We start from the raw sequence: 27,889 nt of genomic DNA on the forward strand, positions 1-27,889 counted from the left end.
TGATAAACACTTCTTATTCCTGGAACCTCATTGCATATGCAGGGGGGGTGAGATCAGTAAAGCGTAGCTGTATCTGTGTGGTCCATCTCAAGGACTCTGGGTGACAAGATAAGGGTCCTTATCCTTATCTTAGTTGTAAATCTTGGTTTTTAACACATTGCAGCTTACATTCCACCTCACCATTCACAAATCTCCATTTCAATCAGGCAGGGGTTTCTTTTCAGTTACTTAAAGGGTATCAGTCCAAGCCCCTAAATTCCCTTTCCCTTCTCCTGTCATGCTTATTATTGAAAAACGAGAGCCCACAAGACTCTTAAGTATTTTATGTTTATTGTGTGATCAGAGGGGCGCCCTGGGGCCGGAATAGAAGCAGCAGGTACAACGCGGGGCGAGCATCCCTGGGCTGGGCGGAACGCGAAGAGATGAGGAGCCCCCCGTCCCCTCACGGCGCCCGCCATGCCCGCCCGAATCGAAATCTCGCGAGATCTGACGTACCGCGATGGCTGGGCTGCCGCGCGAAGTCTCGCGAGATTTGACCACCGGCGGGAACGCTGAGCCGCGGCGCGAAATCTCGCGAGATCTGAGCAGCGGGAAGGCCGCGCTACCACACGAAATCCCGCGAGAGCTGAGCCACCGCCCCGAGAAATCTCGCGAGATCCGAACGACAGGCGGACCGAGCTACCGCACGGAGACTCGCGAGAGCTGAGCGGCCGCGCGAAATCTCGCGAGATTTTAGCTCCTTTGCCGCGCGATCTGCCGCACGAAATCTCGCGAGATGTGGGCCGCCATATTTGCCCGGTTCGGTGTCCGCGCTGCTGGTCGCAGCGTCGCCTCAGCCGCTCTGGGGGGGACGGGAAGGCCCCGTCCTCCGCTTCCCTCCTCAGCCGCTCCATGGGACGGGAGGGCCTCGTACCCCCCCTCATCGGCCGCTCCGCGGGGCGGGAGGGCCCCGTCCCCGCCTCCTCGGCCGCTCCGCGGGGCGGGAGGGCCCCGTCCCCGCCTCCTCGGCCGCTCCGCGGGGCGGGAGGGCCCCGTCCCCGCCTCCTCGGCCGCTCCGCGGGGCGGGAGGGCCCCGTCCCCACTCCTCAGCCGCTCCGTGGGGGGGTTTCCTCATCCCCGCGGGCCCTTAACGTGAGCAGCCGGTTCTTGGCTCGGTGGTGCGGGTCCCTGCGCTGCCTGGGAGCTTCCCTGGCTCAGGGATTCCCCCGCTTGTCGGGCACACGGCTGCACCAGAGGGTCGCCTCAGCACCAAGCGAGGTCCAGGCAGCATCCTCTCACCTTTGAAGACTGTTTTTTTGATTCCTGATCCGTTTTTTTGTTTTGGGTGGTGCTTTGCTACCTTGTGACAGGTCTGTAGTGGGGAGGTGAGCTCTGGGTGCTCGACTGAAGCCTGGTTGTGAATGGTGGAAGCAAAATGTAGCATGTTTCTTGCAGGCAGGGGTTTGAGGTGAAGCTGGGTGCTCTGGCACTGCAGCACCTGTGTCCTCTGGAGCAACCACCGACTGCTGAGCACTGAGCTCAAAAGGATTTGTGGGCTTATGCTCTTTGTGGGCTGGTCTGAGTTCCTTCAAAGAGCATCAGCGCTATCTGGCAAAGCTCTTTGTCTAACTTGTCAGAGCTGGAGTTTGAGAAGAAACCTGATTTGGAGGATGTCCCTGGGTGATGCTCCAGAGGTCCTGAACAAAGCACTTTCAGAGCCATCCTCAAAGTAGATGCAATGGCCCCGTTTTATTCAACCTACCATTCTGCCACAGCCAGGCCTTCCTCAGTGGCTCAAGGTCCCTCTGTGGTACTGGAAGGAAACTTGGGGATTCCAGGCCTCAGTTTTCTTCCTGAAATGTTATGCTACTTCCTTGCTTTGTTTTGACTTTCTTTAATGTCTTGCCTGTGGCCTAGATGGAAGAACTGGTGGGTAAGAGGCATCCTTACACTGGTGCTGATCACCATCATTATCTACTTGGGAGTCATGGTCTTAATGACAATTGCAAGTGCTTCTCAGAGATGCCCTGATGTTCATGGCAATAGTGGGGAAGATTTCTGGGACAATGGCAGGGGTGGGAAGCTCAGAGCCTCCTTTTAGAGGTTCTTACGCAGCTTGCTGGGTTGAAACCAGGTGAGGAGACCTGGAAGGCGTCTGTGTGGTCCTGCCCTGGTGTTCAGCATTTGGCTGCAACCGAAACCAGTCCAAGGGGTTGTTAAAAACCTCCTGTGGAGGAAAGAGGAGGGGAAAACCACACAGTGAGCCTCCCCTGTTGGATCAGGAGACCCCTGCCACACTGATAGCGACTGCTGAAGTGTCTGTTGCTCTGCACGTGCATGTTTTTTATTTCCATGAGGAAAGTGTGGCAGGAACCCTTCCTCCTGCTGCAGGCAGGCAGGCAGTGAGGGGATCAGCTGGCGACCGCCAAACCAGAGCCCCGGACCTGCTCTGTGCTGGCCTGTGTCCTGTGTGAGCAGCTCATGGGAAGGCAGAGCCCCAAATCCCAACAGATCAATGTCACTAGAGAGCCTGTACTGAGATGGTTTCTCCTGTTGTTAAGGAAGCGCAGAGATTTGAATCCCCTGAGGTGTGGGGGGACAGCATTGGGAGCTCTGGTCACCACTAGAGCTCTGGTTGGGTGCAAGGGAAGTTTTTAGGTGGCTGCGAAACCGGTGAACCTTGGGCTGGGCGGAGGACAGGAGCACTGTCAGCATCCCCAGAGCTGTCTCTGTGAGGATGTGCAGGCTCACAGAGGTTGTTGAGGAGTGAGTGCCACCTCAAGGAGGAAGTTCTTATGCTTCAGAAGGCCAAACCTGACCCGGAATGGTGTGATCCATTGCACAGTGGAGCTGAGTGATGCAGCTGCTGGCTTAAATGACAGGGATGTTTCTCAACCAAGGAGAAGTAAAGCTCTCTGTCGGTTGCAGAGCCTGGTTATGGCAAGCATAACAGTGTAATGACCCCAGGGGTAGGTCCCTGTGTGTGTTTCTCCAGAACCCTTTAGGGTTTCTTGCCTCCCTCTTTGGCATCCTGGCATCTGTTCCTTCCCCTGCCTCCTCTAACCAGCTTAATCCTCTGTGCATTGCTCTTTTGATTAGTGTTTTAGCCATGCGTGTAGATTTTCCTTTCTTTGACTGAATGTGATGTACATTTTAAAGTATTTACCCTGTTTATATACTCTGTGTTACTGTTAAATAAATATAAGTTCCTTTATCTGCATTGGAGTTTTATCTGGTACTCTCGGCAGATGGGATAGATGGTGAAGATCTCCTTTCTGTGCTCTGTAGGGCAAATCCATCTGTTTTCAGTTCTGATTCCCGTTTTCCTTGCCCTGTAGCTCTCCTTCCTCGGGGATCTTCCCAAGAGCAGATGTTGCAGTGGCAAAGCTGCCCCTGGAGGCTGTTTATGTGCTGAGAATGCAGGCAGGATTGGACCCTACATGTCCTGCTTGAGGGATGTGAACGGCTGTTTCCAAGGTGTATTGCAGTGGAAGCTGTGATCAGATCCTGCAGGCTTATCTTAATCAGAGATGAGGGAAGCGTTGGCACTGCTGCCCCCTGCAAGTTTGCTCATTTTTCCATAAGGATTTCCTTGGGAATGTGAAAAATGGTTGGAATTCCCCTTGGCATAAACTATTGCTTCGTTTCATCCATTTTTTTTCTGCCTTGCTTGGGGTTGGGAGGACAGAATCCTCCTGACCCAGCAAAACAGGCTGGTTTTGTCTCGTGTTTGACCGATTTTGACTGATCATCTAAGCCCATCCAACCCATCCACAGCCTATTTTTGCTTCCTTTCACGCCGTGTGGGCATTTCCAGGCAAATTAATCCTCCAACTACACCTTCTCTTTCTCTATAGCAACCATGCAGAACCCCTCTAGAGCCCCAAATCTCGCATTGCAGCACAATTGCCCTTGGGGAAGTTGGCTCGGTAGAGAATTGCAGAGCAGCCTTGTGCAACACTCAGCAGTGCTGGGAAGCAGGCAGATGCCTTTACCAAGAGGTCTTGAAAGATCCTGTGGTGTTCAGTCTTGTGGAAAAGGGACTCTGGAATCTTGGGGCAGGGGGGCTGTGTCTGCCTGTGCCATGTGGTGAGATCCATTGTCTGACAGCCACTGCAGTTGGTGTATCTGCATCGCTGCTTGCATTTCAGCTGTGCTGCTGGACACCCTCCTTGTTTCTCCTCATCCCGAGCCAATTTAATTCAATCAAACATCAAAACCTGCAGATTCTCAGTGGGAATTATGCTGTGCTCCACACCCAGAGACACAGTAAGCCTCAAACCAAGGCTGCCTCTGTGCCTCTAGGGCTCGCACAGCCCTCTGTCTAGACACATTTTCCATGGGAACGTGGAAGGGGGATGTAAAAACAAACCAAACAACCTTATGGGCTGAGGTTTGCTCTTTTAAAGTTCCCCTGGGCATGTGGTTCAGGAACAGGCTGCCTGGCTTGATGGCTAAGAAAAAAGCCCAAATCTTGCGGTGTCCTTTCCCAAACCCAGAGGCAGCCACCAGGTATGCGATGGGAGCAAGCAGGTGCCAGCCAAAACAGCTCTCTGGGCTCTTGCGAAGGGTTATATTGGGGTGCCAGAGGCAGCTGAGCTACAGCAGCGGGCTGCATTGCATGATTTTGGGCTTGAGCGCTTGCTGTTTCCTTTCTTGAGGAGCAGAAAGTGCCATGTGACATCCTGTTCTCACAGGCAGGTGGGGAAAGGCGGCCGTTCACAGCCCGCTGCTGGGCTTTTGTGAAAAAAAAAATAAAAAACAAACAGGTTGAGAAGCAAAAAAAAGGATTCAAATGCCTGACTCCTGGAGCTCCTATAGCTCTCTGCAGATGTTATTAATAAGAGGGTAAAATGATGCTGCATTCAGGGCTCATTCGGGGCTCTCTGCTCAGGATGCAGCAGAAACGCAGTTAATTCAAGTGGTTTGGGTCCAAAGCTGGACGTGGGGTTATTGTGGTTCATGCTTGGGAACATGCTGGGTTGCTCTGTTGTGGTAGTGCCGCTTTCCATACTGTCATGTTCCCTGTGCCTTCAGCAGTGGAATTTGTGAGGTGGGGATCTCTGAGCTGGCTCCAGAAGTGGCAAATCCTGTGTTCAGCTGCGATTAACCCATGTGAGCCCAGCAGGGTCCTCCCTGGCTGTACTGTGCCCAGGCATCAGCACAAGCTCCTGTTCATCCCCTGGGAGGCTCGGAGCATTCCAGGCACAACGGCTGAGCTGCAGGTCCGAATGGGAGCCAGTGGCCACATCTGTGCTCCCCGTTGCTGATTCTGCTTCTGTTCAGAGCGACTGCCCTGTCTGCAGGGTCCAAGCTTTCTGAGTACAGAGAAACAGGGCTGGAGTCTCTGCTAGTCCCTCGGGATGCGCTGCCGTGTCTGGCTGCCTCCCGTGCTGCGTTCTTGCTCCATTTGGGTGTCTGTGAAGGCACCTTTCCTCGTCTTTATCCTGTGCCTCACGATGTGCATCCCAGTCCCACTGTGTTGTGGTCAGCTTTGTGGATGCACAGCCATTTCTTTTGAGGAAAACCAGCTTGAAGTGACACAAAACTAGATCCATTTGCTTTTGTGAGCAGGGAATGGGGCTGTGCTTGATCCGGCAGCACTGGTGAGGTCTGTGCCCACGTCCCCTGGCCCTCATTTAGCTGGGGGTGTTTAGCCTGGAGAAGAGGAGGCTGAGGGGAGACCTCATTGCTCTGTGCAACTCCCTGAAAGGAGGTTGTAGAGAGGAGGGAGCTGGGCTCTTCTCCCAAGGGACAGGGGACAGGACGAGAGGGAATGGCCTCAAGCTGCACCAGGGGAGGTTCAGGCTGGACATTAGGAAAAAATATTTCATGGAAAGTGTCATTGGTCCCTGTCAGAGGCTGCCCAGGGAGGGGTTTGAGTCCCCTTCCCTGGATGGGTTTAAGGGATGGGTGGACGAGGTGCTGAGGGGCACAGTTTAATATTTGATAGGAATGGTTGGACTTGATGATACGATAGGTCTTCTCCAAGCTGGTGATTCTATGATTCTGTGATTCTATGATTCGTTGTTCTCCTACCCACAGCCTTTCCTCCAAAAGCAGCCTCTTCATCCCTATTCACCTTGCCCTGCTGTTATAAAGTGTGTGTAAAAACCTTAAATCAGCCATGGGAACAGTTCAGAGAAAACACAAAAGGCATCTGCGCTGTGTGGGCCACGCGCAGGGGATGCGTTAGGACATTTGGAGATGCCATCCTGCTCTGCTTTGCTGCTGAGCATTTCCCAAAACCCCACGCTGGGCCGTGTCCTGCAGCGAGCGCTTTTCTAGTGCACCAACGGCACCGAGAAGGACACCCACTTCCTCAAATGCACCGACCAGCGTGTGGGGAGCAGCCCTGGGGAAGGCTCGTTGCGGTGCAGGCTGCGTCTCCGCATCAGCCAAAGGGGGAGCAAAAAGGGGAGCAAAAAAAGGTGGCACCACCTCGGCGGTGTCAGGGAAGCAAGACGAGGGCTTTGCGGGAAAGCAGGGCAGGAAAGTACTTTTATGGGGTTGTTCAGAGCCGCTCTCAGACGACAGAGGAGGAAGTACGTTGGCAACCCAACCCTTGCCGAGCCGCTGCTCTTGGTGGGGATCGCACCCCGGGCGCAGGATCCCCACGGGACTGTTAGAACATCGGTTCAACCTGCCTCCTAAGCAAGCATCCCTTGAAAAAAAAAAAACCCCTCCTGATTCCAAAATGTCCCTCAAGCTGCCACGGAACTGGGATTTCAACTTGAAAATGGATGCTGCAAAAATAGGTACTGTGATGGTTTCTTTCTGCCCTTCTGTTCCTGCTTCACCCCTCGGGCGCGAGCCGGGTGCTGGTGGCCAAGCCCAGCTGCGATTTCAGCTTCTGGCCCCAGTGGGGACCTGTCCCCAGCTTTTGAGCTGGTAGATGGTTTGCAAATGGTTTGCAGGAAGGGATTTGTGAAGTTGTCCCCACGCGCTGTGATGGGAGCACGGCCAGGGCTGGGGCTCTGGGGCTGGAGCTCAGGAGGGTGGGGAATGGGGTCCTGGTGGTGGGGGCTGCTGCCCACCCAAAATCCAGGTGTGGGAGGGATTTCAACCTCACAGACTCATCCTGCTGGTGAAGCCTTGCAGGAGGTGAAGAGCAGGCCAAGCTGCAGACGGAGCAGAGGAAGCAATCTCACTCTTGCTCAGGTTTCTTTGCCCGGCCTTACGTCACTGGTTTCCTCTCCCCGGTGGTGAAGAGCCCTTTGATGCCCCTGCCAGGCTCTGGGCTGTGGGACGGCTTCACCGTGTGATTTCCTTACGGATCCTCTGCCCAGGCTTTGCACGGCTCTTTTCTGCCGCGCTATTCATCATCATGCCCAGGGAGGGGGTTGATTCACCTTCCCTGGAGGGGTTTAAGGGCCGGGTGGACAAGGTGCTAAGGGGCATGGTTTAGTGTTTGATAGGAATGGTTGGACTCGATGATCCGGTGGGTCTCTTCCAACCTGGTTATTCTATGATTCTATGATCATGGAAACCACTGGAGAACGCCTTGGGGAAGGATTGAGGGATCCCTGTGGTGGGATCCATGGCCAAAATATCCCAGGAGAGCCTTTGGGTCAAGCAGACAGCAAGGGGCTTTGGGGATGAGGATGCTGTGGTCGAGGAAGGGATGCTCAAGCCCAACCTTGTGCACCCACAGAGACAAAGGCCCTCGTGGTCCTGGTGCCAAGATGTGGTCGAGGCGCACATCGACAACTTAATTTTTCCTTGTAGCAAAGAGTTTAGGCCAAGCTGGTCTCTGTGGTGCTGAGCTCCTGCTCCCTGCACCTTCTGACAGCTTGCAAGGTTCTCCTGCCAGGATTTTCTTGCAAAGGCAATTTCGACTTGGATCTGAAGGTGCTTTTGTCAGGGTGGCCAAACCATTTGCTTCACACAAGGCCCTGCACCAAGCCCTGCAGCTCCCTGGCGGCTGTGGCTGAGCTCGGCGACGCACCGTGATGTGCAGGAGGAGACCCCAGCTCATCCAGGAGTTTGCAGATGGACAGAAGAGGCAGCACCATCCTCTTTTCTCATCAGCTTGCAGGGCAGCAGTGGAGAAGGTTCAGAAGTCTCTAATGAATAACTCAAAAATTAATCTTTCAGCTGCATAAAAATACTGAGGGGCTCTAATTTTGACTGAGGTTAAATTTCTGGTTAACGTAGAGGCATCCTGGAGTTCTGCATTGCTTGTTTTTAGGATAAAGTACACAGAGGCTGTGGCGCAGCAAGTAAAATCAAGAAAAGAAAGATCAAGGGAACTGGCTGCTGGGACGCAGAGACGATGGAGATGGGACACAGGCTGGAACCTGGGTTGTTACCAGGAAATGCTTTTTCCAAGCATTTTTCTGGATGGTTTTTGCAGCCGTGAGATGAGAGGTGTGTGTTTGTTTGTGCAGGGACTCATGCGTTGGGGCACAGCTCGGTGAACCCACTTTGCTTGTGCTCTGGGGTTTCTGGCTGCGGCAGGGATGCGCTTTGCTTCTGGAAAATAATTGCAGGTCGCTCACCACCCCCCCCTCTCTGGATCCTCCTGGCTGTGGGACACTTTTCCTCCTCCTCCCTAGCCACGGCTGTGGCACAAGGAGCTTTGTGAGCCGCGGGATGGCACGTTGGCTCCTCTGTGCTTCCTCATGCTGAGAAAAATGCACGGCTGCTTGTTGCAATGAAGGAGAAAATGGTGTTTGCTGTTTTCATTTCGAAACCTGTTGTGGCAGGAGGAAAGGGAACGGCAGGGAGGGCTCTTGCTCAAGACAAGGATTGGGAGCAGGAGCCAGTGTTGATTTGGACACCACAGCGGCGCCCAGTGCCAATTCTCACACCTTGGCAGGGCGAGTCTTTTCAGAGAGCAGGCGACCTGCTGGACCCCGGGCAGGGGGAAGAGCGAGGGTGTTTTGGAGGAAATATTCAGCTTCAGAGGTGGTTACCTCAGGAAATGCTTTGGGGGCAGCACGTTTGCTCTTTGTGGCTCTTCCCTGCCCTGTGAGTGTTGCAAGGAGGAGCAGAGCTGAGTGCAGCGGGGATGTGTTGGTGAAGGAGCCTTCCAGAATGGAGAGGGGCTCCAGGAGAGCTGGGAAGGGGCTCTTGATCAGGGAGAGCAGGGACAAGACAAGGGGGGAATGGCTTTGAGCTGAAAGAGGGGAGATTGAGGTGAGATCTTAGGAAGAAATGTTTCGCTGTGAGGTTGGGGAGGCCCTGGCCAAGGTTACCCAGAGGATTCACGGCTGCCCCATCCCTGGAGGGTTCAAGGCCAGGTTGGATGGGGCTTGGAGCCCCTGATCCAGCGCGAGGCGTCCCTGCTCATGGATGGGCTTTGAGGTCCCTTCCAACCCAAACCATTCCATGATTCTGTGATTGCAAGTGCTGGACCACCCTAGTGGGAATGAAGTAAAAAGCTTTACCCTGAGTAAGGTCTGCAGTGGCTATTGCACGTGTGCCAGGTGCCGCACTGACCACAGCAGGTAGAAACTTGGAAAAGCAGTAAAGGGAGGGAGCCACAGCCCTGATCGTTTTGGTTTTGTGAATGCAGAGAACTTTCCACTGGGCAAAAATAGCCTTGCGGTCAGCAAAGCCAAGCTCCCCACAGCCACTCCCTCCCCACACCTCCGCACGAGCCCTGCAGTGGGGACGGTGGGTGGGGAGCGCTCAATTTGTAGGTGCAAGAAGAATCCTGCCAGCTGCTGTTTCAGCCTCAAATGAGCCCACGGTGCAGGGAGAGCTGCCTCGTGCTGACAGAAAATGTATCTGCGTGGTCACACTGCTGCAAACTTCTGTGCACAAACGTGGCGAAGCACAGCGAGCCTCCGGCTGCACCTTGAATCTGGCATTTCAGAACAGCTGATGCTGAAGAAAAGGGAGCCAAGTGCACCCTGTGAATGCACATTCCTTGTGCACCTGGGGAAAGCTGCAAAGAGGGAGAGAATCAACCTCATTTCCAGCAAGGAGCAGGTGATTTAAGCTGAAGGCTGAGAGCAGAAGGAACCCCTGGGTAGCAGTGCCCGCTGGGTCGCTTCCTTTCCATGGTGCACAGCCCTGATGGGCTTAGAGGGAGATTAAGATCATAAAAGGCAGGACTTCTCCTTTCAAGTCTTGTGCCGCTGGAATATTGGCTGAGCTGAGCTCTTTGGGGAAGGCTGAACACGGAGTTGGTGGATGGAGACTCATCCCTGATTTCCACCCCGTGAGCTGCATTGCAACAGCTTCACTTTGGATTGCGCCCCTGTGGTCATCGGTGCCTGGCGTGGAGAGCTCTCTGCAAATGTTATCGCCAATTAAACCGAGCGAATACCAGCATTGCTGCTTCACCGAGGGGGAGATGAGGTCCTGTGATCGGAGGACACACAGCAAAACTCGGGAAGGCATCGGAGCGCTGGCTCGTGGCTGTGCTGCTTTCTGCAGAGCGGAGCATGATTTACAGAGATGAGCAGTGCTGCTTGTGAGCAGTTGGTCAAGAATGAACAGGAGCCAGCAGGGGCCCAGGGGGCCAAGAAGGCCAAGGGCATCTTGGCTTGGATCAGACACGGCGTGGCCAGCAGGGCCAGGGAGGTTCTTCTCCCTCTGGACTCGGCCCTGGGGAGACCGCTCCTCGAATCCTGGGGTCAGTTCTGGCCCCTCAGCACAAGAAGGATGTTGAGGTTCTGGAGCGAGTCCAGAGAAGAGCAACGAAGCTGGTGAGGGGGCTGGAGAACAAGGATTGCGAGGAGCGTCTGAGAGAGCTGGGGGTGTTTAGCCTGGAGAAGAGGAGGCTGAGGGGAGACCTCATTGCTCTCTGCAATTCCCTGAGAGGAGGTTGTGGAGAGGAGGGAGCTGGGCTCTTCTCCCAAGGGACAGGACGAGAGGGAATGGCCTCAAGCTCCACCAGGGGAGGGTCAGGCTGGACATTAGGAAAGAATTTTTCAGGGAAAGGGTCCTTGGTCCCTGTCAGAGGCTGCCCAGGGAGGGGGTTGAGTCACCTTCCCTGGAGGGGTTTAAGGGACGGGTGGACGAGGTGCTGAGGGACATGGGTTAGTGATTGATGGGAATGGTTGGACTCGATCCAGTGGGTCTCTTCCAACCTGGGGATTCTATGTTTCTATGAATCATACTAATGTTGATGAAATTTGAGAAAGGCAGATGTTTCGGCAAAGGCAAAGAAGCTGCCTAGAGCCTGAGGTGTGATTTGGAAACACCATTTGGGTTTTGCACAAGGTGAATCCTCGGTACCAGTGTTCTTCAGGGGAGCTGGCTGGCAAATCCCTTCCGAAGGTCCTTGCTTACAACCACCTCCTCTGGAGGGGCATCCCACCTCATACAATCATAGAATCACCAGGTTGGAAAAGACCCATTGGATCATCGAGCACACTTCAGCACACTCTCTGGTCCGAGCAGCAACCTCCCTGCACTTTGAATGCTGATGTTTGGATTCCTGATCCGTTTTTATATTCTAGGCGATGCTTTGCAATCCTGTGGCAGGTCTGTAGTGGGGAGGGGGGCTCAGTGTGCCCGACCCGAGCCTGGCTACGAAGGAAAGAGGCTAAATGCCTGTGTTTCTTGCAGCCAGGGATGATGCTGGATGCTCTGGTGCTGCAGCACCCGTGTCCTCTGGAGCAACCACCACCTGCTGGGCACTGAGCACAAAGTGATTTGTGGGCTCGTGCTCCCAGCGGGTGTCAGTGCCGTGGGAGCTCCCAGTGCGTGAGATGCTCCCAGTCCCAGGTGTCGCAAGGCAGCAGGAAGCGATTTTTAATTTTCTCCTTTTTTTCTAAGCTTGTCCTTCGCCCTCAGCTCCACACCGGGATGCATCGACGCTCAGATCTAACGCAGCTTGTGACGCTCTCTGCTCTGCTGACCGGCTCGGGGGAAAAGCGGGTGTCTTGGGGCAGAGATCTGGGTCGGCTGCAGCTTCCCCCTCCTCGTGGCGTTGCACAACTGCTTCCTCAGAGTCCAGTCTCAGCCCCAGTGCCACCAGCTCTGTTTTAGCAGGGGAGAGGTGTGACCTTGGGACATCACTGTGCGCAGAGGCCAGTGAGGCTGGATTCCCCTCCAATCATAGCATTATTTTTGCCCTGCAACCGTAAGTGCTAACTCTACCCATCTGGAGTGCTGCAGCGCCCAGTCCAGAGGCAAAAATCCCTCCTGGAAACGAGGCATTTACTATCACCGAAGCATATGGAGATGCCGCAGATCCTTGCTGCCAGTCGGTGGGCTCCTCTATGTGGTCCAAGAGGATCCAAGGGATGTTGCTTTGCCACCCCGGGATCGTTTTCTCCTCCCTGTAGACTTTCCAGTCCCATTGTATTAGAGCTGCCCCATCGGAACCACCAGGCAACGCTCTTCCAGGGCAAAACCTGCAACGTCCAAAGAGTTTTCTTCAAGCCAGGGTGGGTCATTCTGCTATCGCCGATGCAGCCTGTTCGGGGTGGGTATAAAAGCCACACACTCCTATTTAAAAAAAAAATCCCCAAACTAATGATTTGCTTCTCACTTGCTAGACAATTACTCCCACGCAGGAAAAAGGAAGCACACACTGACAGATACTGCAGCCACTTCCTTTAAAACTCTAGCCAGCTCGCTCAGCTGAGGCAGAGGGGCAGAGAGCAGCCGCCCTCACTCTTGGGAGCTCCCGTCGGACCCGGGGACGGCTGGTGCGGGGCTGCTGGTGGCTTGTCCCCGTGTTTCCTGCCATCCCACCCCTCTCTTTCCTTGGCAGCTCGCTCCAAGAGCGTGATGAGCGGTGAGCAGGCAGCGGGTGCCCAGCCAGCCTCCCCCAACCCGCTGGAGCGGCCGCTGAAGATCGGCTGGTTGAAAAAGCAGCGCTCCATCGTCAAGAACTGGCAGCAGCGCTACTTCGTGCTGAAGGGCCAGCAGCTTTACTACTACAAGGATGAGGACGATGTCAAACCGCAGGTAGGATGAGGCCAGTTGGCTTTGCTGGTCCTCAATCTCCTCATTCTTGCAGCTTTGCTTGTAGAGAAATGATTTAGGATGGGTCTGCATTAGGGCAATAGAAAGGTTTTCTGCCTGTGGACAGTGACAGGGATGAGATATCCTGATCGGAATCATCTAGGCACTTAAACTCTTCAAATACCTGCAAGTCCTGCTGGGGGCTTGGTCCCTCTGTGCCGAAGCCACAAGGTGCTGGGAAAAAAAAGAGTTACCAGCTAGAGAGTTGCTGTCATTCTCCAAGACAGCAGTAAGAGCCCGAGGAGAAAAAGAGCTCGGTACAGCAGCAATTTTTGTGATGGCAGATAGAGAAATGGGTGCACAAGATGAGCTTTGAGGGAGGGTTTCAGCCACGCGCTTGTTGAAGAGGCATCTTACAGGATGCTTTTAGGGGAAACCAAGCGGGACTTTCAGCGCAGCCTGGGTGGGAGGATCTGCCCAGCACTGACCTCGGGGCTGGAGAGACGGCAGCGAAGCGAGCTGCTGCCTTAGGAACCCTTGCCGTGGGAAAAGGCAGCTGGCAGGATAAGGAAAAGGAATCTCTGTGTTTCCAGCCTCCAGGTTTGCATCCCAGCCCAGCTCTACCCCATCCTTTGCAGCAGGCTCAGCGATGCCGATGCACTTCGTGTTATTTGGCTGCTGCCACAGTCTGCTCTGTGTAGCCACAGAAAATCTGCCCTGCTGCCCTTGCCCCTAAGCGGAGAGGCTTGAAATGTACTGAACGCTCCAGTGTGCGTTCCAGCAGCGTGTCGTTTTAGATGCTTTTTGAGATCTCCAGGAGAGCAAAGGCAAACCCAACCTTTTACACAGAACAAGAGCACTCGCTCGGTGTGATTTAAATGCCTGCACGACGACCGCAGCCCTCTGGCAGCATCGTCCCATCTCCTGCCTGGGCTGTAACCAGCTCTCTGTCCCACCCCTATAAACCATCCTGCAGGGGCTGATTTGTAATACGTTTTCCAGGAAGAAAGCAGGTTGTTTTCCCCATTTATATGGCTATCTTACTTTTTGAATATCCACCGTCTTTTCCTTGTTTTCAGGAATTTCAGGGAAAGGTCCTTCCCGTTGCCACGAAAACCATTCCCAGTACAAATTGCTACTGGTAGCAAACTAACCATAGGATAGAAACACACTTATAAGGGGAAGATGAGCAGTAAATCCTCGAGGTGAGAGCACAGGGCTGAGCCCAGAGGGATTGAGGTCCTGTTCTTGGTTTTTATCGCAGAATCATAGAATCAGAGAATCACCAGGTTGGAAGAGACCCACCGGATCATCGAGTCCAACCATTCCCATCAATCACTAACCCACGTCCCTCAGCACCTCGTCCACCCGTCCCTTAAACCCCTCCAGGGAAGGGGACTCAACCCCCTCCCTGGGCAGCCTCTGCCAGGGACCAATCACCCTTTCTGTGACAAATTTTTTCCTAATGTTTTTGTCCCATTTCAGGGCTGACCGGGAGGAGCAGTTTATCTGGTTGTGAATGGGACGTAGAAACAGAACGTGCTGTAACGAGCTGATTGCTGTTCGTGACCCTGATCCAGGTCTTTTCAGACCTCTTGGATCCCATCAATTCTGATCGATACAGCTGCAATCCAGGCTTTTGGAGCACTGATGGTCCCCACTGCTCGCAGGAGCCTTTCAGGAGGCTGAAATCGCTCAGAAACTTCATTTCTGTGGCACAGCCTCATTTCCTGCACCAGGGCTGACTCACGCCTGCTCGGCCCCACTCATGTCATCTGCTCCCCACCCCTCTGGCTGGGACCAAGCTGCTTGTGTTTGCCATGATAGTCAAGGAAAGCAAGGTCCAAAAGAAATGACTGTTTTCCGTTTTGCTTCTTTATTTTTCCTCCCTTTTTCTTTTTTTTCTCTATTTCTCTCCTGCAAACGTTGGGTTTGGTCTTTGGTTTAAGTGATGCTGTGTTAAAGGAACAGTTTTCCTGCTCTGGAGCAGCAGAAACAGGATGCTCCGGTGCTCTGCCAAGTCCCTTCTCCTTTGTACTTTCTTCTTCCACTCCCAACAGATGTTAAAAAAGCCTGAGAAGGGAGGGAGAAAAGGAAAGAGCAAACTAACCAGATTTCTTTTTCTGAGAATCACTTCATCAGAGAAACTGGCAGTGAAGAAGCGTCCTTTATTGTTTGAAAAGTCATTTTTATTATATATAAAAGAGGTCACCAGATCCTGCAATCTGCTTGAAAGAAGGACTTGGATCCTCAGTGCTGACATGTGGTAGCATCAGCCTCGCCGAGAAGGGACACGAGTGTTTCAGCTCCTGCTCTGCTTTGTCCTAGGGCTGCGTGTCTCTCCAGGGAAGCACCATCAAGGAGGTGGCCAGCAATCCAGAGGAAGGAGGGAAATTTATCTTCGAAATCATCCCGGGTGAGGATGCTTCCTGGCTCTTTTTTGGACACTTTTGGGTGGGACTCTTCACCCAAAACGATTTCAGCATGTAATTTTGTGAATTTCTTCTGCCCCCACTGCTTTTCAAGGTCCTCACAGCGCTGCGTCGCACATGAAAGCTCGTGTCTTGCTTTCAATATTCCCCTGTCGGGGCTGGAGGAGGGCCCGGTGTTGGTGTCTGTGTCCCATGCTGAGAAGTCTCATCAAGCTGCAACATTAAGCGGTTTCTGTTCCTTTCTTGCAGATCTTCTGCAAGGGTGAAACTTAAGAGCACTGATTTGTTTCACAGCCAAATAGACATCAATGGGGAAATGAAAAGCCAAAAGCATTCAGCGAAGAAAACAAGAATGGATCTTTTCTCCTCTGATCCTCTCCATAAATGATGTCTAAATGTTTTTTTTTGCAGGGGTCTCTGGAGAACAGAACCGGGCAGGGCAGGACACCTGCGTGCTCATGGCTAATTCCCAGGCTGAGATGGAGGAATGGGTTAAATCCATCCGGCGGGTGCTGGGTTCAGCATCAGGAGGTAAAGGGGAGCAGGGAGAGCTCGGGGGGAGGCGACTCCCTGCCATCCCATGCTCTGTGGTACTTTTGGGCAAGGATTTCAAAGCTGGACTTGTAAGTCCTTGAAATGGAAACCAAAGTTATAATATGACTGAAGTTTCTAATGCCTCCCGAAGCTGCTCCTAGAGCAGACCCTGTGGTGCTGGATCCACTGCAAACACGGGCAGTGTTGAGGAAATAGTAGCCAGGCGTGAATTAAGATTTCTGGGTTGGTTTCGGCATCTTGGGTGAACTTCTTCATTGAATTATTCACCCCAGAAAATGAAAACAACTCATATTCAGGGACATGAAGTGTGCCTTTCACCTGCTCATTTCCTTGCCTTGCTTTTCTTCCACCTTTTCTTGCTCAGCCCAGCCCTTCTGTCCCTGTTTTCTCCGCAGACTCCGCCTTGGCCATGCAGTCATAGAATCATAGAACCACCAGGTTGGAAGAGACCCACCAGGTCGTCCTTCCTGGACTTTCTGGAAAGATGAACTCCTATAAATCAGACCGTAGAATCACAGAATGGTTTGGATTGGAAGGGACCTTAAAGATCATCCAGTTCCACCCCCTGCCATGTTATTGAATACGTCTGCCTTCTCATTTCTTTTTATGAGGTCACCAGTTTCATCCATCAGTAGGGTTACACTTTCTTTAACTTTCCTTTTCTGGCTGACAGAACTATAGAAGCTCCTCTTGTTATACTTCACTTCCCTTGCCAAGTTCAGCTCCAGCTGCACTTGGCCTTCCTGACCCGATCACTACACAACTGGGCAGTGTCTCTATCTTCTTCCCAGGACACCTCTCCATGCTTGGCAATTCCCTCTTGCTCTTCAGTTTGACCAGCAGGTCTTAACTCAGCCACACTGGTCTCTTCCCTTCCCTGCTCCATTTCCTACGTCTGGGGACTGAGTGCTCTTGTGCTCTGTGGAAAACATCCTTCCCAGCTCTGTTCTGCTCCCTTGTGCCTCAGAACCGTTTCCCAGGGGGTTCTACTGACCAACTCCTTGATAAGGTTTAGTAGTGGGCAGGTCTTGATCTCAAAGGACTTTTCTAACTGAATGGTTCTATGCTGTGCCCTGCTGGAGGCAGCGTTACTCACCTGAAATTAGGATTGCAGGAGCCAGAAGTTTTCAGGGTATTGCCCCACCTGGCTCTAATAGAATCATAGAATCACCAGGTTGGAAAAGACCCATCGGATCATTGAGTCCAGCCATTCCCATCAATCACTAACCCATGTCCCTCAGCACCTTGTCCACCCGTCCCTTAAACCCCTCCAGGGAAGGGGACTCAACCCCCTCCCTGGGCAGCCTCGGACAGGGACCAATGATGCTTTCTGTGAAATACTTTTTCCTGATGTCCAGCCTGAACCTCCTCTGGTGGAGCTTGAGGCCATTCCCTCTCGTCCTGTCCCCTGTCCCTTGGGAGAAGAGCCCAGCACCCTCCTCTCCACAACCTCCTTTCAGGGAGTTGCAGAGAGCAATGAGGTCTCCCCTCAGCCTCCTCTTCTCCAGCCTAAACACCCCCAGCTCTCTCAGACGCTCCTCGCAATCCTTGTTCTCCAGCCCCTTCCCCAGCTTCGTTGCTCTTCTCTGGACTCGCTCCCGAGCCTCAACATCCTTCTTGTGGTGAGGGCGCAGGAACAGCACATGGGTGCTGTTTGCCTTTACTGGTCCCTGTGACGGGTTTATGTTCATTATTTAAAAGTGTAAGCAAGTCATAAAGCAAAACTTCCATGGTTGGGCAGGTGCTGACAAGCCTCCTGGTCCCAGATGAGAAAGTTGCCTTGCATTTTCTTGGTCTGCAAGACACACATGAATTGTTTCAGCCTTCAGAGCACAAGGTGAACACATCACAGGCATCACCAGGTCAAAAAATATGGTAGAGAACCCTAAGAGTCTTTTCCATTAATATCCCAGAGCCAGGTTGAGTTGGGGTTTGTCTGCTTTTGCCATGCCCCGGGCTCCAGGGTGGAAGAGCTGGGTTGCAGCCTGCTGCTGCCTTCCCACCTTCGAGCTCTTCTGCTGCTGCCAGATCAAGAGGAAAATGCCATTTCTTGAAAGGAAAGGTACCATCTACTGCAAAGTGCTGCTCTCCTTTGCACCGGAGGGTGACAGAAGAGGGGAGGAAGAAGAAAAGCAACTAAACCAGAAAGGCTTCCAGCCCCAAATCTCTGCAAGGCTTATTTCTTGGTGCTCTGCTGTGCTCCTTCAGGTCTGTAACGAGCTTGCCTTCTGCCCCTGTGCCTTCACATCAGCCTTTTTACTGTCCTACTTCTCTCTTGCTCCAAGGCAGGTGCAAAAACCCGAGGCTCGCTGCTTGGTTTTAATCATTTTAAGAACTGTTAATTATTTGGAGAAGGACCAAGGTTTCATTTTGGTGTTAATTCTTTGGAAGCAGTCCTGCTTTCCTGTGATTTGCAGGCGTTTTGTAGCTCCTGTGCTCTCAGGAAAGCAGGTCCTGCTGTGGCATGATGCACGTTGGCAGGTCGTGGGTCTTTAGCAGAGCTTTTGGGCTCCTCTAACCTCTCTCTCCTTTCCCTAGTGGTGTTTGGCCAGCGTTTGGTGGAGACCATGGCCTATGAGCAGAAATTCGGGCAGCACCAGGTCCCCATCCTGGTGCAGAAATGTGCTGAGTTCATCCAGGAGCACGGCGTGAGCGAGGAGGGCATCTTCCGCCTCCCCGGCCAGGACAACCTGGTGAAGCAGCTCAGGGATGCTTTTGATGCTGGGGAAAGACCATCATTTGACCGGTAATGCTGGATTCCCCCTCTCCTACTCAACTAGGTCTCATACACCCCAAAATCTGGGAAAAAGCAGCCCTGGAGAGCCCAGCAGGAAACTTAGACCCTCCAGAAGTGCCTGACAAAGGGAGAGGTTTCAGCAGAAACCGCGAATGGAGGCAAAAGCAGAATCAGAGAAGAGAGAAGATTCATGGCAGTAAAGGATTTAGGAAAATCCTGATCTTGCACAGCAATTATTATTTGCAGGAGCGGCCAGGGAAGGAGCCAAAGGGAAGAGCCAACATGGTGCATCAGCTAAGAGTAGATGTTTAGAGAAAGGAGAGCAAGTAGTGGAGCCCAAGTCAGCTGAACACCCTGATGCACACAGCAGAAGTGATTTCTATCCCTGCTAACCCATAGCAGTGATTTTTAGCTCCAGTTGCTTTTCGCTGTGACACTCTAAGGAGATGAAAGGGAGCTACAAAGCTGCCTCCTCCCACCCCCATTCCTCTGCAGGACTAAGAGGAAAGGGCCAACTCCCACTGCTGAGAGAGGTGCATGTCCCTGCCTGGAGGTCTCAGAGAGGCTTTAGAAGAAGAGGGACACCAGCGACTGCTGCCTCTGCCATGCCCTAAGCGAAACCAGAGAAAAGCGATAAACCCTGGTGCATCTCATCATGCCCTCCCTTGAGGGCTGGTGGAACGGCTGTGGCCACAGCTCCAGGTGCCTCCTTAGCTCTGAAGAGGTTTCCCAACCCCAACTGAGAGTTTAAGCCCTTGCTTTATCCCCTTGCTTTTGGCCCTGGTTGCACAGAGCATCGCCCACCATCCCGGTGAAGCAATGACACCTGCATGGGGATAAAGCAAAAATGGGTCCTGCCTTTCCAGGGCACCTAAAATGAGATTTTTGGGGTTAATTCCTGCCCTGTTCACCATAACTACAGCGAGGAGCACCCAAACTGCTGAATATTTCTTGCTCTGGCTGCTGGGTTTGCAGCTGTTTCCTGCTTTCTGGGTGCCAGAGTCCTGCCGAGAACTTTCCTGTTGTAACCTGTGTGCGGGTCATAGAATCATAGAATCACCAGGTTGGAAGAGACCCACCGGATCATCGAGTCCAACCATTCCTATCAAAAGTCCAACCATTCCTATCAAATGGTCATGGGAAGGTGAAGACTCTTGTTTTTCCCTTTCCCAACTGTGATTGCAGCAGGGCATGTCCCTTGGGAGAAGAGGCCAGAACCCTCTTTTTCCAGTGTCCTGAATGCTGCGAGATGCTGCCTTGACCTTCAGAGCCACCTTTGAAGCCTCTTTGGGTTTGCACAAGGACAGCAGCCTTTAGTGGGGACCATTAGAAAGCTGCTATTGCAGCCCAGGCATCGAGGATGCCTAATGGTGTGTATGTATAACCCTTACAAAAATAAAAGCTCCGAAAAAAATTCCTCTAGGGTTATGTTAAAAATAATAATATTTTTAAAACCTGGACCGAGCCTAAAAATAAATGACCTGGGGCATTTTTGCTCGAAGTTTATAACAGTTAAGCCACTTCAAGGTAGGTCAGATTAGAGGCTCACGGTCTTTACGATGTCCTTTTGACCTACTGTAAACTATACAGCTTGCAAAGCTGCAAACATCTGACCTGGCAGAACATCTTCAGTAATTGCTGTTAATGTTAAAAACCACAGGCGAGCTTCACCAGCTCTGCACGGAGCGGGAATCACCTGCCAAACACGTGAACCCCCAACAATATTTGCATGCAAACCCTCACGAGTCACACGCAAGCTGGGAAGGGACCTGCCAGCCCCACGGTGGGAAAAACCTCCACCAAATATTAATTTTCCTGCCAGCTGGGGCCATTCCCCAGCTTGGGTTTCCCCGTGGGTTCCCCCAGCTTGCTCTGCCCTCCTTATTTCTCTCCTGCATCGATACATAGAGCTTAAATAGCATCCCACGCTCCCAGGGCTGGGTAGGGTTTGATGAGTGGGATGAATATAATGAGAACAACTCTTTGCATGTTGCAGGGATACAGATGTTCACACCGTGGCCTCTCTGCTCAAGCTTTACCTGCGGGAGCTCCCCGAGCCGGTTGTACCCTGGACGCAGTACGAGGATTTCTTGCTGTGCGGTCAGGTGCTGGGTGTGGATGAGAGAAAGGTAGAGAAGCTTTCTTTTCTCTCCTTCTGGCCTTCAAATGAGCTGTGTTTCTGTTCCAGGGCTTTGCGAGCTGGAGATGCCAGGGGCGTTCATAGCTGTGCATTAAAAGCTGGGTAATTAGGTAAAATTCGAAGTCTTTGAGGGGTGAGGGAGAAATTCGAAGATAAAATCTTGCAAAGCCAGTGGGGTTTCCTGACTTGACAGCACGGGTTTATCCATTTTAAAACTTAAATTTCTGGAGGAGATCTAAGAGCTGCTCAGCACCTCTGTTCGTCGAGCCCTTGCAGCAAACAGCAAGTGTGAAAACCAAGAGAGGAAGGAAACAGCCTCCTGCCCCTTCCATCACCCGAGCTGGGAGCGGGGCTGGCGGAGGGTTCTGGGAGAGACGGAGGAAGGAAGTGAGGATTTGGCAGAGGGAGAAGTGAGAAACAGATGGGAACTGTCTTTTCTTAACTATATATTTTGGTAGAAGAACCTGCGATGATCCAGTGGGTCTCTTCCAACCTGCTTATTCTATGATTCTATGATTCCATGATGCTGCTCCTCTACTCAAACCCCAAGGCAACTCTCCTTGGTAGCACGAGCTCTGTGAATGACAGCCTTCAGCTCTATATTTCAAGGGCAAATGTCTCTTGTAGCTTGTCAAAAATATCCTAAATGTTTGTACACAAGAAATGCAAAGAGATGGGGCACGATTGGCTCTTTCTGAAGTGCTCATCACGCTCGTGCTGGCTGGAGGGGACCCCGCTCTTTCCCTTGCTGCTGTGGCAGCCTCTTCTTGCTAAGAACTGCATGAAAACATCTCCGTGTCCATGCTTGGTCTGCTGGGGAAATCTAATTTCCACAGCAAGCAAATGCCATGAGGCGAGACCATCCAGAATGAAGCGACCAAGAGCTGCTCGAGTCCGTGTACATCTGTGAATCTTTATAGAGCTGTTTCTTAACTTGCACTTAGGGCCATGAGGAACTCCTGAATCAACTGTCCCTCCTTCCAAGAGACAACTACAACCTCCTCAGCTATATCTGCAGGTCAGTCCTCTGCACAAGGTATAAGCAGCTCAGATTTGGTGAGCAAAGGCGGCTTCTCTAGAGAGAGCCTCTTAAGCCATCGTTTGGCTCCTGTTGAGGCACCAGATCCTGATTTTTGTAAAGGGAGAATTTCAGCCATGGGGATAAACACCTTGATGAGGTCTGAGCATAAATGCCTGCCCTAAAACTCACTTATGAATCCCCGCGAGTTGAAATCAAGTGTAGTTTTCCTAGACAAAGCCTTGTGCAACCAATCTGTTGGGTTTCACCCAGCCTGAGTGATTTTTCTCTGGTTATTAAATATTAAAGGGAGTTTTTCCCTTCCTTTTTTATTGTCTTTTGGATGAGCAACTCATCCCATGGTGCTTTTTCTACTGGTACCAATAAGACTCAGCTCCAGTTCGTGGTTATATGTTTCTGTCCTTGGGGTTAAAAGGAAGAACTGGATGGATCAGCTGGAATTTTATAATGGTGGGTGTGTAAGGCTTTTTGTAGTCTTCCTTCTCTGACCTGGAGTGTTTGTCTTTGGATTCTGTCAGGTTTCTACACAAAATACAGTTGAACTCAAGCATCAACAAGATGAGTGTGGATAACCTGGCAACAGTGATTGGGGTGAATCTCATCAGACCCAAGATAGAGGATCCTGCAATCATTATGAGAGGTAAGAAACTGTCCCAGGAGCACCTGATCTGCTGAAATACTCAGTTGCATCCACAGTTTTGAAATAAAAGTAGGGTAGACTCGTAGATATAAGCCAGACATGTGCCTGGGCACAAGAAGTACAGCAGGGCAGAGTAAAGCCGTGTGTTGGGCTATAAATATGTTTATGGTGACAAAACTCCCCCAGGAGTCGCACTGCGTGCTCCCTCCATAGATTTCAAACAGTTCAGGAAGTTGATGAAGTCACTTTACTTTTGCTTAGAGCAGGAAGGTGAGAGATTCTTGTTAGAGAAACAAAGAAACTGGGGGAAATGACTGCTTAGCTGAGCCAAACTGATCCCGTGGGCAAGGACAGATGCAGCAGAGCTAACAGAAGAATTATTTTACCACCAAAGACTGCTCTGTTCTATGGACAACACATGCAAATGGTCCATATATCCATGTTCGTATAACTGGTACTTGTAGCTTGCTTGTTGAACTAAAGAAACACAATTTGTGGCTTGGTGCATCTGAGCAGGCTCCTGTCTTGGTCGCTGCATGCTCTGCGACTGCTGTTCTAGAGTGGCATATAATGAAAATCCCTCCCTTTATTTGGTTTTATGATCGTGCTCCTTGTCTTCACCTGCATTTCTATGTTTGGCTCCATTTTGGACACCAGGAAGACCTACCAGAAAATGCAAGGGTGTCTTGAAGAGGGCCAGTTGCATTGGATTTGCTGCTGATACATCTCTAATACTCTTTCAGGCACGCCGCAGATCCAGAAGGTGATGACTGTGATGATAAGTGACCATGCAGACCTCTTTCCCCCATCCAAAGATGTTCCCCCCTCCTCACCTGCCCACAAGAACGACAAGAAAGCCCCCATCCCACGCAGCTCCGTGGGCTGGGATGCTGCAGAGGACCCTGCTGTCTCCAGGGCAGAGAGCTTGATCCAAAGGCAAATGGTAAAGCTGGATCCTCAGAGAAATCATAAACCATGCATTTAATAAATATGTGATTAATTATTATGGGGTCTAACGGGTCAGCGAGCCACTAAGAGCACTATTTATAGCGGAAAGAGCTGTAACTGTCATCCCTGGAACATTGATGTAGAGACATTTTGCACTTTCCTGTAGAAAATCTACTGTTCTGGGAAAAATGAAAACTCCTAAATCTTTTTTAACTAAAAGGTGGAATCGATGAAACCTTTTCAGTTTACGTTCACAAGCAGATTGGACATTAGGAAAAATTTCTTCACAGAAAGGATTCTCAGGCACTGGAACGGGGACCCAGGGAGGTGGTGGAGTCCCCATCCCTGGAGGTGTTTAAAAGGTGGGTAGATGAAGTGCTTAGGAATATGACTTAGTGGTGGACAGGGATGGTTGGAGTTGATGATCTCAAAGGGCTTTTTCAACCTGATGATTCAATGATAATGCCAGGGATCTATTTTACAGAGAGACGACCTGAGTTCCAGCAGCGTCCCCGGACCAGCCGTGAGCTCAAGTGCAGCCGGAGTAGATAACGAGTCCAAAGATACACTGGGAATGTGGAAAATGCAGTCAAGGAAAAGAACTCAGACTTTACCGAACAGGAAATCTTTCCTGACAGCCACGTCTCCAGGGGAGAAAGGCACCAAGGACAAAAGTGACATATTTGCCAGTGACTTTTGGAAGAGCTCCCCTGGGAGCAGCACGCGCTCCGTGGGCCTTGATGGACATAAGAGAACGTTGTCTCATGATCTTTTTAAGCTGCTTGACCTTCACCGGGCTTCGACCTATGATGACGTCCCCACCTCCCAGGCAGAAAGTGGGGAAGGAGACGGCTCCAGCCCTTCGAGCAGCGGCTCTGAGAAGGAATTTCTGCCCTGCCCCAGCCCCAGCCAGCAGCCGAAGGAAAGAACCAGTCCCACCAGCAGCCCCATCGAGGTCCCAAAGCCCGACCAGGAGAGCAGGGAGTTCCTGCAAAACGTGATCCTGAAGCTGGAAAAAGAAATGGAGGTACAGAAAAAGGATTACGAGGAACAAATTAAAAGGTAACATGCTGCTTTCTGGAGAGTATGAAGTCTTCAGCTCATGTTATTACCCCCCCAGTATGGTACAGTGTATAAAAATAACAGCTAATGGTAAAACAGAGGATTAGAACAGACTATCTCAATGCTCATGTGCTGTGTACTCTCATAAGACGATTGCTAATGTCATATTACTACAAAATTAATAGTCCATAGTTCTTACTACATCGTTGTATCTGTTTCTGCAATAATTACTCTTTTATACTTCTTGGTATCACTACAACATTTACTGTCCAGAGTCCAGCACTAGCATTTTGACATTATTAGTTGTAAACATCAGTGTTGTTACAGCTTCATGTATTGTTATCAGATTTTATATTACATGTACTGAGTTATTGCATCGTGTTTTGTGGCTGTTGAGGGTCAGGAGATGAGGACAGGACCTCTACCTTATTTTATTGCTTAATGACACAGAGGACAGGCTCCTTAAGAGCCGAAGGATGACTTCCCAGCTCTCTACTGATACAGTTTTTTTCATGCTCCGTTTCTCTTTGCAGTCTCCAGAAGGAAAACTATGAAGTCTGGGCCAAAGTGGTGAGGCTGAATCAGGACATTGAGCAGGAGAAGAAGAAGGCTGAGGAACTGGAGCTGAAGCTGATGAACGCGGAGCGCTCACGGGAGAATATGGAGAAGAAAAACAAGATGCTTGAGGAAGAGATAAAAAACTTAACTAAATCCATAAGCAAAACTGATGCCAAAACCAACTAGAAGACACCCAGCTGTGCAGGGATGTAAAATGCAGCTGCATGAATCCACAGGGACTGCCAAGCAGGATCAGAGCTGGTGTTCTGCTGCTGCTCGTGGGCTGGTTTAGAGGAAGGAGCCCAGAAGTCAGAGGCTGGTTTATGCTCTGAAACAGGACATTTTGAAAATATTCTTTAGCTTTTTTTTTGATGTTTACTTCAACTCCTCTTTCAGCTGCTCAAGTTCATTGTAGACCAGGCCAGGACTTCTTGCTGCTCAATCGAATATCTTGCTCTCAGGAGTTCAGTTAAGGACATCTTATGCCTTTACAAAAATAAACCAGCAGGCATCCATCCTGCCAGCGAGGTGGCTCCATGCTGGACGTTCCGACAGCACTTCTGAGTGGAAAAAAAATGCCACAGCTCTTGGATCTGAGGAGACAGAAGGTCCCCAGGGTCTGGGGTGGCACAGCCCATCGTGCAATATGCCTGGACAGTGAGCAGCAAGTGCTCTCAGCACCCGGCTGAGGTGTTCACGTTAACATAGATCGTTGATTACTGCTCTTATAGAGCAAGAGAAGCCCAGATAGCCCAGCCCATCGGGTTTGCTGAGAAGAGCGCTCATGCAGCATCATTTGATGTGCTGTGCCCAAACTCAGCGATATCGAGGCTCCAGGTATAAAATCACAATATCACAAAAACCGCTTTAGTTAAGTGACCTTTCAGTTATTTCAGATCACTGTTCCTTACAGCCGTGTGTATATAAATCCAGCACAGCTGCTGCTGGGGCTTGGAGAGCACTTTCACCCATCCATACACAGAGCTCTTTGTGCAGAGCGTCCATCAGCAGCTTTACCTGGTAGAGAAAATTAGGTCCTTCGTTTTCCCTGACAGACAAGTTTTCAAAGAACCTGGACTTATTTACTGCCTCCTCTTTTGTTTTTCATCATTTCATCAGCACAGAACAGGATTTCCTCCGTCACCTCAGTGGAATTCTGGGTTTGCATCTCAATGATGCTGCTGGATCCCTCCCTGTCACCTGCTGCCATCAACATAAAGACTGATGGGACCTGAAGGTCTCGAGGTGCCTGGCTGGTTATTTGTAAACTTGTCTGCTTGTGTTCCTGCTGCTGCCAGCACCTTCTCCTTCCAGCAGTGCCAGGATGCTGCTGAAGCCTTTGGTGGAGGAAAGAAAATAATAGAACTCTGCAAGAAAACCTTTCGCTCCTCATTTTATGTTAAGAAGGGGCAAAACCAGCACGCAGCCCCAGCCCAGCCTGCAGCCTCCATGGGAGCAGAAAAGGGAAAAGCAGGGGGTTTCAGGTGAGGTGTCCAGGACCAAACACACATCTCTGTGCCAGACAAAGTGAGGTTAATGCAAGACCACTGGGTTGCGGCTGCTGAGGATTTGGCTTTGCTTAGCTGAGCATTCAGCTCAAAACAGGCTGCAGACGTGTGTGGCAGAGCCTGCGAAGAAAAATGAACTGGTGAGAGAAGGGACAGAGAGGAAACTGTGTGCGAACAGGGGAGATGGGATTGGGAAAATGTTATCAGACAATAAAAATCAGTATTGGGTATTTAGTACTTGCTGGCACGACTTGTCTAGCCCTTCGACTGAGCCCAGATTCGTGAGTCTCCGGCTTAGGTTCAGTTTGGTGAATTGAATCTACCTCTGCTCAGCTGTGGATGTAAAGTAGAGGTAAAGGAAAGGTTTGTGAAAGTGGAGCTGCGTTTAAGAATCCAACCCATAAGCAGCTCATTTGATAAGTAGGCTCTGACTCCAGGCAGATTTCCTTTCCATAGGATCCCCCGGACTACGCACTGTCCTGCCCACAAACCTTCACACCGGGGAATGAAGGTTTTCTGGAAGCCTGCATGGAGCTACTGCAAATCACACCACCTTCCAGAAGACCGAGGCAGAGTCCTCTGCTCTTGCAGTGACCAAATCTGATTAAAATGTTTTAATCTGAGAGGCGATAATTTAAAATCTCGGTGCGGATTGCAGTACCCCCTTGTGTTGGATCTGAACCTGCTGGCGCAGAGCTCAGAGCCCACAGCAGAGGACATTCCAGAGAGGAGCCCCCAGGGCATTGTGACCTCCTTGGGGCTGAGCCTTCTTCAAAGCTGAGCTATCCAAACCTCACCTGCCCCATCACCTTCATGTCCATGTGCTACATCATCCCAAAACAACACATTTCTCACCTTCTGAGGGTCTTCCAAGCTGCAGGTTCCCACCTTGCACCTATGGGACACACATCTTCCCAACAAGAGGTTTCCAAACTGCTTGTGGGATGCATTTTGCATCATTTCAGAGCAACTGGTCCCATTCACGATTCTTTTCTGTGATTGCAGGTGACCTTGACAGAGCTGATTCAGTGTTTGTTTCATTTTTTACCTTTACAAGGAACTCATTACTAAGCTTGGGAGTCGTTTAGGGAAGAAACTTCTCTATTAATTCTAGGAGAAACACCGTGAACATCTGGGCTGGAAATGTCACATGTTCCCTTCTGCAAAGATCAACTGTGAAGAAACAAATAATTCCTTCACAGCCCGTAGGAGACTGGAATGACGTGAACAGGCTTGGCTGAGGCTGAGAAGTCTCCGCGATAGGGCAAGTGCGCGTTATTTTGGGATAAACTGTGCATTCCTCCGCTTCCGCTGCAGATAGGCAGGATGACCTCTATCGAACCATGACTGTTTGTGAAGATCAGAGCAACTTCTTTGAAGATAATCTGCCTGTTAAAATTCAGAGTGTTTATAGAGGT

General features: G+C 51.2%; 1 protein-coding gene across 2 annotated transcripts; it reads left to right on the top strand.

Moving 5' to 3' along the window:
• The first annotated feature begins 6,354 nt into the window (after nucleotides 1-6,354).
• ARHGAP25 (Rho GTPase activating protein 25) lies at nucleotides 6,355-27,490 on the top strand. 2 transcript variants are annotated; one of them, XM_069877726.1, is made up of 11 exons: nucleotides 6,355-6,737; nucleotides 12,659-12,855; nucleotides 15,181-15,268; nucleotides 15,696-15,815; nucleotides 18,378-18,585; nucleotides 20,573-20,705; nucleotides 21,661-21,734; nucleotides 22,274-22,395; nucleotides 23,139-23,338; nucleotides 23,813-24,405; nucleotides 24,939-27,490. In XM_069877726.1, the coding sequence occupies exons 1-11, from the start codon at nucleotides 6,677-6,679 to the stop codon at nucleotides 25,147-25,149; spliced, it is 2,007 nt and encodes a 668-aa protein (XP_069733827.1). In that variant the 5' UTR covers nucleotides 6,355-6,676; the 3' UTR covers nucleotides 25,150-27,490. The 2 variants fall into 2 exon arrangements, with proteins under 2 accessions (XP_069733827.1, XP_069733828.1); XM_069877727.1 differs by having other exon boundaries at nucleotides 6,357-6,737; nucleotides 23,828-24,405.
• Nucleotides 27,491-27,889: the final 399 nt, after the last annotated feature.

The sequence above is a fragment of the Phaenicophaeus curvirostris genome, chromosome 27 (genome assembly GCF_032191515.1).
Source record: "Phaenicophaeus curvirostris isolate KB17595 chromosome 27, BPBGC_Pcur_1.0, whole genome shotgun sequence".
NCBI lineage: Eukaryota > Metazoa > Chordata > Aves > Cuculiformes > Cuculidae > Phaenicophaeus > Phaenicophaeus curvirostris.

Bases quoted from the DNA above. Each gene is read 5' to 3' on its own strand.
- ARHGAP25 (XM_069877726.1), top strand. From the start codon at position 6,677: ATGTCCCTCAAGCTGCCACGGAACTGGGATTTCAACTTGAAAATGGAT. The intron at 15,269-15,695 runs GTGAGGATGCTT...TTTTTTTTGCAG, and splicing joins TATCTTCGAAATCATCCCGG to GGGTCTCTGGAGAACAGAAC. The intron at 18,586-20,572 runs GTAATGCTGGAT...TGCATGTTGCAG, and splicing joins GAAAGACCATCATTTGACCG to GGATACAGATGTTCACACCG.